The sequence below is a fragment of the Heterodontus francisci genome, chromosome 13 (assembly GCF_036365525.1).
Source record: "Heterodontus francisci isolate sHetFra1 chromosome 13, sHetFra1.hap1, whole genome shotgun sequence".
Taxonomy (NCBI): Eukaryota; Metazoa; Chordata; class Chondrichthyes; order Heterodontiformes; family Heterodontidae; genus Heterodontus; species Heterodontus francisci.
In genome coordinates this window covers 77,734,675-77,746,902 of record NC_090383.1, presented here as the reverse complement: position 1 = coordinate 77,746,902, position 12,228 = coordinate 77,734,675, and the positions used below count along the sequence as shown (strand labels likewise).

Below are 12,228 nucleotides of genomic sequence, written 5' to 3'. Positions count from 1 at the left end.
CTGGTTCACTGCTGGCTAATGTAGATGTAGGATATTACAGCATGGCACATGCCTTCTGGCTTGCTGGAACACAAGCTGTTAGATGTTGCTTCTCTCCCTCTCTTTCTCGTTCTGGCTTTAGGCTGTCTTTTTTTAAAGGTAAAGCTATGTTACTTCTCACCTCCTGGTAGGAGACGTTCTCATCTCTTCCCCATGGTGATTGCACAGTGGCCCAGGACGTAGCTACTTCATTGCTTCAGAAGAAGACATTCAATTCTGGAATGTTTTTAGGATGGGGTGCAATTGACATCTCTTAGCTTTGAAGATTTGTCCTTTGTCAGACAGTTTGAATATACAAAGGCCAATCCTTCTTTCTTTTGGTGGCCATTTTGGACCATTGTTCATTTTTTAAAATAAAGGTTCATTTTTAAAAGACAAGAGTCAGTTTTTCATAACTCTTCAGTTAGTCCCTAATTTGTATCATCGCATTTCCACTGTGCATGACATAGGTTAGAGTGCAGGAATGTTCTTCCCCTTTGAATATCAGTCCCAATGATGTGAGTATGTCTTTCTCTATCCCAAGAATTTAGAAAAGCAGAAACTAGCAGCAGCAGAAGCCCAGAAGATAGGGCCACTGAAGTGGGCAGCGCTCAATGGCCTATCAATGGCCAGGGTTCCTGTGCTCGAGGACAGCCAAGATGACACTTCAAAGGTCCCAATGGATGAAAGGGTAAGCAGTATTTGAAACACTGAGGGAAATCTCCAATGTGCAGAGTACTAAGTTCTCTGTTTGCTACAATATTTACGTTGCTTTGTTCAAATTGTTTGATAATTCATTGGGCAGAATTTTGTTCTACCCTTGAAGGCAGGCATGGATGTGGGGCTTACAAAATGGCAGGGGACGCCATTCCCGATATTACTCAGGGCCCCCTGCTATTTTGTCGGGGTTGGGGGAAGGCCGAGGACCGCCTTCCCTCCTTAGGCCAATTGAGGCCCTTACATAGACAATTAATTGCCACATGAGGGCCTCTTCTCGTCTCCATCTCAATTTTTTGGAAGGCGGAGGGTCTCGCCGCCACAGTGAGACACCACCAGGTAAAGCCTGCTGACCTCCTAGCGATGGTGGGGGGGGGGGGGGAGGGTCCTCCTTTGGGGGCATCCAGGGCCCTGGAGGTCTCCCCTGGTGGTGATTGCCACCCCCCCCCCCACCCCCGAAAGACACCCTCCACATTCACCAACCCCAACCCCATCGCCAGGCACTGACCGCACTGCAGAGGTGCCAGCCTTCAGATTGGCTAGCAGCTCTGCAGGCAGGAGCTTGTCCCTTAAAGGGACAGCGTCCCCAATGGCAAACAGTTAATTGCCTGCCTGCTGTTAAATGGCTTCAGGGGTCTGACAGAGGGCCAAGCTAGGTTCTCCCCTGCCTTCTGGCCTGCTGCTGGGACCCCTGTTGCCAGAATAAAATGCAGCCCATTGACTCAAGTGGACATTATTTACATACTTCTCAAGACATAGGCAGAAATTATAGCATCCAGTCCTTCACATTAACCACGTAATATTCCTTGGAATCATCTTGCTTATCACTTGCTAAACTTGTCATGGTTGTGTCCCAAAGATCAATCCTTCAGTTTAAAATTATTGGACATTAACAACATGGAGCACACTGGCTGTCAGCAAAAATCAAACCCCTAAATAGAATTTTTTTAAAAACTATCAACTTTATAGTTTTTTAGTTTAAAAAAAAAGGCTGTAATTATATGCTGAATGGAAGGAGGCATACTGCTATGGAAGGGCAAAGGGGTTTGGGGTTACAGATTCACAGGACATTAAAGGCAGCATTTCAGGTTGATAAGACCATTAAAAGGGTAATGAAATTCCTGGTTTTATCATATGGTATTGAATATAAAATCCAGGAGGTAATAGCATGCTCAGATTAAACCTTAATTGGGTTGGGTATTGGGTTTCACACGAAAGGAAGGATATTGAGAATAGAGGCTGCAGCACAGATTAGAGATGTTACCTGGTAGGAGGAAATACAGATCTGAAGAAAACGTAGGACTTTTTTCACTAGACCATTAAAGATTATAGAAAGATATGATAGAAGTGTTTAAAACTATGAAAGGATGAGACAGGGTCTATAAAAGCAGACTGTTTCCAGTCGATGAGGACCATAGATACAAGATTAAATTTAATAGATTTGGAACAGGGACTAGGAGAATCATCTTTACTCAGTTGTGACTCTCTGGAATTTCCTTCCAGGGTTAATGGCTGAGACAGAAACTAAGTCAACATTGAAGATTAGATTGGATAGTGGAATGAAAGGTTATGGTAACAGGTGTAGTACCTGCAATTATGCCTATTTTCGTGCATAGGAAGTAAACGGCAATATGGACCAACTGTGTCAAATGGCTTGTTTCCATGTTGGAGCTACTGTGCGTGTATTCTTTGTATGTGTGTGTGTATAGACATGTAGATATTGCATAAAGTTGTAATCTCTGGAGTGGTTGCAAGGCAGCAGATGGGTTCAGTCTCCTGTTATAAATCACTTGATCTTTATTCTCCCACTCAATGACATAATGTGCAGCTTTAAATAAGATTACTGCTTTGTAGTCATTCTTGCTTAGTCATTCTTTAACTAATCTGTTTGTAGCATTAACTAATGATCCATTGTTGAATTTGAATATGATCCTTTTGGAAAATAAATCTGAATTAATTGGTGTTAATGTACTCCAGGATAAATATTTAGTGAAATGGATAAAAACGCAATGGTGGCGTGAGTGTGGGTTGTCCATAAAAAAGTAATTGCTCATGAAGTAATCAGTCATGAGTTTTTATTTTTAGTGAAGTTATTCCTGCTGGCTGTTATCACTTTTCTTTCACGACGGCTTGTGTAGCACACCACTGGCCTCACATACATCTCCCAGCGACCTAGTTCCTCTGATAAGTCCCCATGTGTCAGTAAAATGCTGGTTAAGAATATTTTCTAAAGAAAAATTGGGGAGTGTAAGGAATGTGTGGAATTAGGGTTGGTTAATTCTAATTTTTACCATTAATATTTTGGTATTCATGGAGCTTGTGTGACTGGAGAATGGAGCTCCTTTTCAGGATAAAGTTTTTAGTTTTGCCGTTTTGAAATGTGACGTGCTCACGGGTTCATTTGAAGCACATGGACACATGTATCAATACCTTACAGTATTGCCTGAAAGAGCCACTGTCCAAAGTTGGATCTGCCCTTGTCTGTTTCATTATTGGGAGCATTTTCATCACCTTTCCTTTCAATCAGGCATCTTGTAGCTTGTGGTTGTCCTCTATTTCACCTTTGAAGCTATTTTTTTTAAAACCTTGGAAGTTCTTTTCAATATAAGAACATAAAGCAAGGAATGAAAAAGGGCATTCCACCCTTTCTTTTCATTTGCCCTCACATAGGCTGTACCCTATTTGCTTAATCTGAAGAAAGTTGTATGAAATTTCCTTGGCCCCTGTACAGTACAGGAGTACACATGAGCCAAGCTGAATTTGATCATCTCTACGTACAATAATACCTCAGTCTTATTCAGAACTAGATCTTTATCCAGCCTTTTAAAAATAATTATCTAACATGACATTAAAAGAAACACAGCTGCTAAATTTTACACCATTTTAATTTGCTACAGTTTAGTTCATTGCTTGATGACATCATCAATGGCTTCCTTTCCATTGTTCAACACTTCTCCCATCATCCCTGTCCTCAAAAATCACACCCTTTTGCTCTCCCCAATTTCCTTTTCTTGCTTAAAGCTCACAATTGTGCCATCACTACCCAGCTCTATGTCTATATCTGTCCCATCACTTCTCTCTTTAATGCTCTTCAATCTGGTTACCTTCCGATCAAGCCAAGATGGCCCTAGTTAAAGTTGGCAATAGCATCCTATGTGACTGTGACAGAGAATCCCTTCTCATTCTCCTTGACCTCTCTGAATGTTTAATGCAGTTGACCATTCTATCTATTTTCAATGTCTGTCTTCTGTGGTCCAACTTTGTGGCACTGTTCTAGCTTGGTTCCAACAAAACCAACACATCTGCTAAAATGGTGTCTCTTCCCCCCCCATCCCATCTGCATGGTCACCTTGGATGTGGTCCAGGATCAATCCTTGGCCTCCGTGTTATCCTCATCTACAGGCTACCTCCAATGATATCATTTGTAGGCATTCAATCAGCTTTCACCATTGTGATTATAATATTCAAATCTGTCTCTCACCCACCATCGTTTACTCCTTTACCACCTCTGCTATATGGGACCTTAGCCAACATCAATTCCTCGATGAGCAAGAACTTCCTTCAACTCCACATCTACTTTACAATTGTGTTTATTTCCCAACAAAAACTCTACACGTTAGCCCCAAACTCTATCTCCCTCTCCCTGATAACTTGCTCAGACTAAGTCTGCTGATGCACCATCTCACTATCCTATTTTCTCCTGAGCTGAGCTTCAAACACCACTTTCAAGCTATCATCAAGACCTGTGATTTCCACTTCCACAACACCGCTGCCTGGGTAATTGCAGCTGAGGCAGGAAGAGGCCCTTAATTGGGGTTAATTACCCAGTTAAGAGCCTCAATTGGTGATTGGGCGGGAAGGCCATTCACAGGCCTTCCCGTCCCGACTAAATTTTGGCGGAGGCGAGTTGATGGTGAGGCCGACCCCCCCCCCCCCCCGCCACGCCCACATTTTATGCTCTCTCCGCCTCCAAACTTGCTGCAGGGGAGAGCATAAAATTCCACCCTATGTCTTTGATAATTGCCTTGTCACCATTGTTAATCCTTTGCCTACCACTGTTTGCCATTTGTTTGCCTGTGTGATGTGCTTTGGAACATTTTATTACCTTTACAGTTGCAATAAAAGGGCAAGTTGTTCTTTTTGAGTACATCTCTTATGTTCTTTCCTGCCAGAATATCATTTTCCATCTGTAGAGTTGGAATCCCTGGTAGTCCTGTTTCTCCAGATTGAGGTGGAAGGGTTTGAATTAATGCTGCAAATAATATACTGTTCTGGAATGGTATTTTCTACCCTCCCTCTTTCTCTCCTAGCAGCTAACCATGCAATACACCCAACATTTACAGTATTTGCATATCATTTAAATTCTTTGTTTCTGCAAGGATGCAAAAAGTAGGCATTATCCAAAAGTAGATGATGTGTCCAGAAATTTAACAGCATATGGGATTGAGTTGTGGTTACTTTGGATCTAATTTTGAACATCAGACCCTTACTGGGTAACAAAATGCCAAATGTATTGTGTGTAGGAATGGCTGAGATTCTCTTTTTATCTTTGTTTTGAATCCTTATGAAAACATTGGCAAATGAAAGCTCAGTCCAAAGGAGTATCTTGTAGCCTTGAACAAATTACTTTTTTTAAAATTATCTTTTGGATAAGTTTTGGTATGAGAGACATGTCATGCCAAAGCCAACTCAAATACTTCAAAACGTGTTTTTCTTTTTATCCCTTTTTAGGCAGTGTTTCAGACCAGTAACAGTCAGATTCCTATGCTGTAAAAAGAATATCTATTAATGAAAGTAATTGGTATATCTTCTTTCCCTTTTCCATCTTCAGCTCCATTTGATCTGCAAGCAATATGAGTCCAGGCTTGTCCAGACATGATATGATAAAAATAGTGTTTTTATTAAAGTCCAAGTATTGAAGAAAAATAGTTATGTTAGCAACTGCATCTGAGCTGAAACTATGTTTGCTATGCCTTGCTTGCTTTCAAATGGGTTACAGCAAATGGAGTTGTAAATTACTGATACTTCCACATAACAAGAGCTAAGATGTAGCACAAATGAACTTCCTTGGGCACAAGCTGTTTGTTGATTCATGATCTGCTTTCTCCTTTTCCACTTCCCTAATTTTTCACATATTCGTTTCTGCCAAGTTCTGCTGTCAGTATACTGGAGAAAGACGGGGGATGAGATGGTTCACTATTTGGCTTCTCTGGGACTTTTAACAATTCTGGTCTAGGAATGGCCTAAAAAAGGTGTATTTGTATCTGACTATAATAGACAAGAGAGGAATTCCTACTCCAGAGTTAAACACTGTGGTGTCTCAAATACTTGGACAACACAAAGTTAATTACTGACAAAACTCCTTACGCCTGTAGATGACAGGCTCCTAATGTGATCTACATTATATCCTGTTATTTTGTATGTAAATGAATGGCAACAGGATGTTATTTTGGTGAAATGGTTAAAACAAGTGCTAAATTGGTGCTGTTCTAATAAGACACACCTATTTTGATTTTTGCATGCAATTTTGGTCCTAATTGCTGCTCACCATAATTTGAACTTGCCTGGGGGTGCTAAAACACCTGCAGGTTTGGCAATCAAGCACTGATTAGACACAACTTCATGGAGCAGTATATGTGGGCTGCACTCACCAACTTTCACTGAAGGTGTCGCTTGTGCTGGCTGAGACACCGCGGCATGTTTCAGGATGGCTCAGGTACAAGTGGGAGGCAGTAAAGATTCTCGGATGGAGGTCTAGGTAAGGGAGGTCCAGACGAGGGGGTTGGAATATGCCTTGCCCTCCTGTCCCTCTCTCCTGCAGTAATTGCTGCTTTTCTGCTTGGCCTCATTTCCTCCTCCCATTCTTCCTGCAGTCCAAGGGGGACCCCTAGCAAGTTGCCATGGACCAAGCACTCCCTTTCTTCTTGTGATTCATATAATGTATTCAATAAGGTAGAAAAGCACAGTACTTACTCCTTTTAAATGAAGTCCTCAGAGATTTTCCAGAATAAATGTTGATAGTGCTGGTGAAGTCTTGACAAAGTTTCCCAGAAGTCTCCCGATGTGTTTCAAAAATCCCCTTCAAAACTCCAGCAGCAAGTGAATAGTACAAGAGCTTTGAGACAATTTTCTAGTATAAAGGCACTATGTAAATAAAAGCTGTGATTGTGGTTGCTGAATCATACATTAAATAGTCTATATAAATAGTGTTCGAGACCCTCTGTAGTGACTTGTTTACTACCACTCACTGGTCGCTGGTAGGAGAGGGTGTTAGGTGAAACACTAGCCACCAACATGCCATGCAGCCTCCTTAAAGAGTGGTAGAAGACAATTTAAGTGGCAAACCAGCTGCTTAACAATCCTCCAGGTAGCTGTTCCCAGTGTAAGTTTCAGCTCCTTTACCAAGATGGTGTCTTGTTCTAAATGTGGGTTAAGCCTCTGTTTCAGCATATGAGGACAACATTATCCACCTCAGGGGCTTGTTAACACCCCAATTATCCGGGGAAAATTTGCTGCAGGTTTTCTGTGTTCTAATAATGTATGCTTCAGCAACCGCAATTACAGCTTGTATTTATATAGTGCCTTCAGCATAGAACAGTGTCTCGAAGATCTTCAGAGGTATAATCCGACAAATAAAAATGATGAACCAAAGGAGGAGATATTGGGAAGGGCAATGAAAAAGGTACATTTTTATGGGGTCTTAAATGAGGAGAGGGAGGTGGAGGGTTTGAGGAACAGAATTCCAGAGCATGGCCCCTAAACTGCAGATGGCACAGCTGTCGATGGAGGGTAAGAGGGGTTACAGGCACAATAGGCTAATGTTGGAGGAACGGAGAGTTGAATGGGAAGAATGAGGCATGCAAGAAGTTGAACACGAAGATGAAAATTTTAAATTGGAGGCATTGGAGAACTAGGAGCAATGTAGGTCAGCAAGGATTGGAGTAATAGGTGTGTGTGACCTTTTATAGGATACAGGCAGCATAAACTTTGGATGAGCTGAAGTTTCTGCAGGGTGGAGGATGGGGAGCCAGCCAAGGGAACGTTGGAATAGTCGAGTCTGGAGGTGACAAGGCATGGATGAGAGTTTCAATGGCAAATGGGCTGAGGCAGGGACGGAAGCAAATGATGTTCAGCAAGTGAAGGCTAACTCTGTATATAAACTTTTACATACAAGGAATGGAGTTTCAGTGTTAGAAAGATTTCCACAGGTAGAAGAAATTATCAGGTTGGTTTAATATAGAATGTTGAGGTGCAACTTCTGCAATTCCTGTGTTCCTGGCAGAAACATGGAGGTTTGATTAGTGCTAGCAACTCTTATGGCAGTTTTGTATCACTGATAACGTGAGGTTTCACATTTCAGATCCATTTTTTTTTAGTCCTTCATGGAATGTGGGCATCATTGGCAAGGCCAACATTTGTTGTCCATCCCCAGTTGCCCTTGATAACTGAATGGCTTGCTAGACCATTTCAGAGGGCAATTAAGAATCAACCACATTGCTGGGTCGGGAGTCACATGTAGGCCAGACCAGGTAAGGACAGCAGATTTCCTTCCTTAAAGGACATGAGTGAAGCAGATGGGTTTTTACGATAGCTTCATGGCACCATTACTGAGACTAGCTTTCAATTCCAGATTTTTATTTATTAATTGAATTTAAATTCCAGCAGCTGTCGTGGGATTTGAACCTGTGTCACCAGGGCTTTAGCCTGGTCCTCTGGATTACTAGTCCAATGGCATTACCACTACGTCACCGTCTTTCTCCCATTTCTGAGGCTGTACAGGGTAGATACTAACATGGAGTAGGAATCTTCCTCAAGCTTGTTGGTCATGTGACATTGAACTTACAGTGACTCCAGGAGGACAAAAATGAGTTTTCTCTTCAACCTGGCAAACAGGGCTGTAGTATTACAGCACTAGACAGCTTTAGATTTTGTTGAACACAGAAATTACCATTGAAGACAGGATCAAGTACGAACATGGGAACATATGAATTAGGAGCAGGAGTAAGCCACTTGACCCCTTGAGCCTGTTCCACCATTCAATAAATTCATGGCTGAACTGATGACTCCACATTTCCACCTACCTCCGATAACCTTCTACCCCTTGCTTATCAAGAATCTATCTACCTCTGCCTTAAAAATATTCAAAGACTCTGCTTCCACTGCCTTTTGGGGAAGAGAATTCCAAAGACTCACGACCCTCTGGGAGAAAAACTTTCTCCTCATCTATGTCTTAAATGGGCAACCCCTTATTTTTAAACAGTGACCTCTATTTTGAGATTCTCCCACAAGGGGAAACATCCTTTCCACATCCATCCTGTCAAGACCCCTCAGGACCTTATATGTTTCAATCAAGTTGCCTCTTATTCTTCTAAATTCCAGAGGATACAAGCCTAGCCTGTCCAATCATTCCTCTTAAGACAGCCTACCCATTCCAGGTATTCGTCTAGTAAACTTTCTCTGTACTGCCTCCAATGCATTTACATTCTTCCTTAAATAAGGAGACCAGTACTGTACACAGTACTCCAGATGTGGTCTCTACCTTTGTATTCAGTTCCCCTCTTAATAGATGATAACATTCTATTAGCTTTCCTAATTACGTGCTGTATCTGCATACTAACCTTTTGCGATTCATGCACTAGGACACCCAGATCCCTCTGCATCTTCGAGCTCTGCAATCTCTCACCATTTAGATATTATGCTTTTTTATTCTTCCTGCCAAAGTGGACAATTTCACATTTTCCCACATTATACTCCATTTGCCAGGTCTTTGTCCACTCACGTAACCTATCTATATCCCTTTGTAGTCTCCTTATGTCCTCTTCACAAGTTATTTTCCTATCTATCTTTTTGTCATCAGCAAATTTAGCAACCATACCTTTGGTCCCTTCATCTAAGTCATTTAGATAAATTGTAAAAAGTTGAGGCCCCAGCACAGAACCCTGTGGCACATCTTGCCAACCAGAAAATGATTCATTTGTGCCTACTCTCTGTTTCTTGTTAGCTAGCCAATCTTCTATCCATGCCAATATGTTACCCCTATACCATGAGCTTTTATTTTCTGCAATAACCTTTGATGTGGCATCTTATCAAATGCCTTCTGGAAATCTAAGTACAATACATCCACCAGTTCCCCTTTATCCACAGCACATGTAACTCTCTCAAAGAACTCCAATAAATTGGTTAAACATGATTTCTCTTTCACAAAACCATGTTGACTCTGCCTGATTACCTTGAATTTTACTAAATGCCCTGCTCTAACATCTTTAATAATAGCTTCTAACATTTACCCTTAGATGTTATGCTAACTGGCCTGTAGTTTCCTACTTTCTGTCCTCCTGTCTTTTTGAATAAAGGACTTACATTCGCTTTTTTCCAATCTAAAGGAACCTCCCCTGAATCTAGGGAATTTTGGAAAATTAAAACTAATGCAAATGGTGTGAGAGGACACTCTCCTCTTCTAGCTTTGCCAGCCATCATTGCAACTTTTATCCCAGTGTTGATCAGATCACATCAATGATTTGAACATTTACAGTTGGAGAAAAGTTATGAAAAAATAACATTTTGAGGCATGGATCTCCACACCAGAGCTGTAGAGTTGGATAATTGGAATGAGAAGGGGGATGGTGGTGGTGGGGAATTCTAGCAATGCATTTTGTTGTGAAATGTTGACCGCTTCTGTGCTTGGATTAAGATTTTACTGCATTAAACACTTGACTGCAATGACACACCAGTCTGTCAAAATGACTACTTATTTACTGGTGGGCAGTACATGTGTTTCCATCTGGAAAAAGTCACAGTTAATTGGACATTAGTATTTCAACATTACTGTCTACTTCTCGGGAAGTGAATTTGGCTTAAGGAGAAATGAAGGATACGTGATAAGGAGCCATGACTGACCTAGCCCGATAACTTGCTTTCAACTTGGTCATTTTTAGGTTGCCACAAAAAGGATCTTGTTCATTGCCTATGGCCCCTTGTCATGTGTTTTGTTCATATCACCTTAAGTAATTAAATTAATAATAAAAAGTTAAATATATTTTTAATTTTAAATAGAAACCAAATTGATAGTGAATGTTTGGCATGTTGCATGCAGTAGAGCTTCAATGGTGAGCTGAGTTAAATATATTAAAACATTTCAATAGTTTGATATATAGTGTTACATTTGATGATTTTGTAATTGGATGGTAGGAGATTGCATGAATTATTCTTAATGTATTTCTGTTGCTGGACTGAGCACTGACGTATGTTCAAGAAACAAGTTATAGCTATAATAATGTTACAAAACTCAAGGCACGCTCATTATTTGCTTGGTGGGCACAATTAAATGTAGTTGTGTACACCTCTGTTTATTATGTTGGGTATCTGACCCCTTCTCACATTGCCACCTCTTTACAGGTATTGTACTGAACAGTCCCGTCCTTCTGTGTGGGCTTTAATCTTTTAGCTCTGACAATGTCAAAAACAACTTCGTTTGCAAATTTATTCAAATTGACTACGCTGCACTTTTCATCGAAGAATTGGAAAAAAGGACTAGGTTACATTTCTTTTCTTTTTGAAGTGTGATTCTTGAAAGGAATTAAAAAGAACAGATCTGAGATGGGCTATTTCATGGTTTAAGTAGGTACTTGTCAGAATGAAGTAAGCAGTTAAAGTACGAGCGTGACCAAACAATATCAGTGAATACCTGTTTTTGACAGATTTCATTTATTATCTGCAAGGCAGACGGTTTTCAATTTTAATGAAAAAATGGGTTGAAACACTGTTAAAACACTGGTTAAAAAAACCTTGTAATTTAGTGGCCCTGATATTTGATGTGAGCTAATAAATATGTGTCCTGGCGTCATCTAGTGGCTCTTTGTATGAATTGTATCTCCAGGGGGGGGGGGGAAATTAGTCTCTGCCAGCAGTACGAAATGGGCTCGTAGCGAATCAGCAGCCTGTTGTAGACTGAGCCAGTTTTTATTTTCCATTAGCTAGCAAAATATTGTGGAGATTTTTAATTTCAAACCAAGTAAAAGCAACGGTGAGACCAGGAAATGAGTCTCCAAAAAGAGTTTGCACTATTGTTCTGTGAACTTCAGTAGAAAGAAGATTGGGTGCGATGATAAAATTGACTGCTGATTTGCTATTAGCCCGTTTCACGCTGCTGGCATAGACTAAGTTCACTGCCAAAATCGTTTAACTCTTGAACAAATTTGGGTACTTTGTTATATATATATATTTTTTAAATAATCTTTTTGTGTCTCTTTTATTGAGTCAAACTGGAGGGGCACCAAGATATCAAGATGGATGAGATTAAAATAAACATTGTAGTGTACCTAAAAATAAAGTCAATATTTGCATTATAACAATATAGACAACTTTTCTAATATAACAAAGGATAAGACCAACAGGAAGAGGTCTGAATCAAAAATAATACCAATTCTGACCAAATAATATGATCACACTCGAATAAAAAGCAGCAATTTTCACAGTGGCTGACCCAATAAATAG

General features: G+C 40.6%; 1 protein-coding gene across 3 annotated transcripts in view; it reads left to right on the top strand.

Annotated features, from left to right (window-relative positions):
• Positions 1 to 12,228, top strand: part of LOC137376446 (tyrosine-protein phosphatase non-receptor type 14-like) — a 268,323-nt gene that overhangs the window by 242,012 nt on the left and 14,083 nt on the right. For all 3 annotated transcript variants that reach the window (XM_068045035.1, XM_068045032.1, XM_068045034.1), the window contains one exon: positions 563 to 709. In XM_068045035.1, the coding sequence (XP_067901136.1) occupies positions 563 to 709 (147 nt within the window). The remainder of the gene's footprint in view (positions 1 to 562; positions 710 to 12,228) is intronic.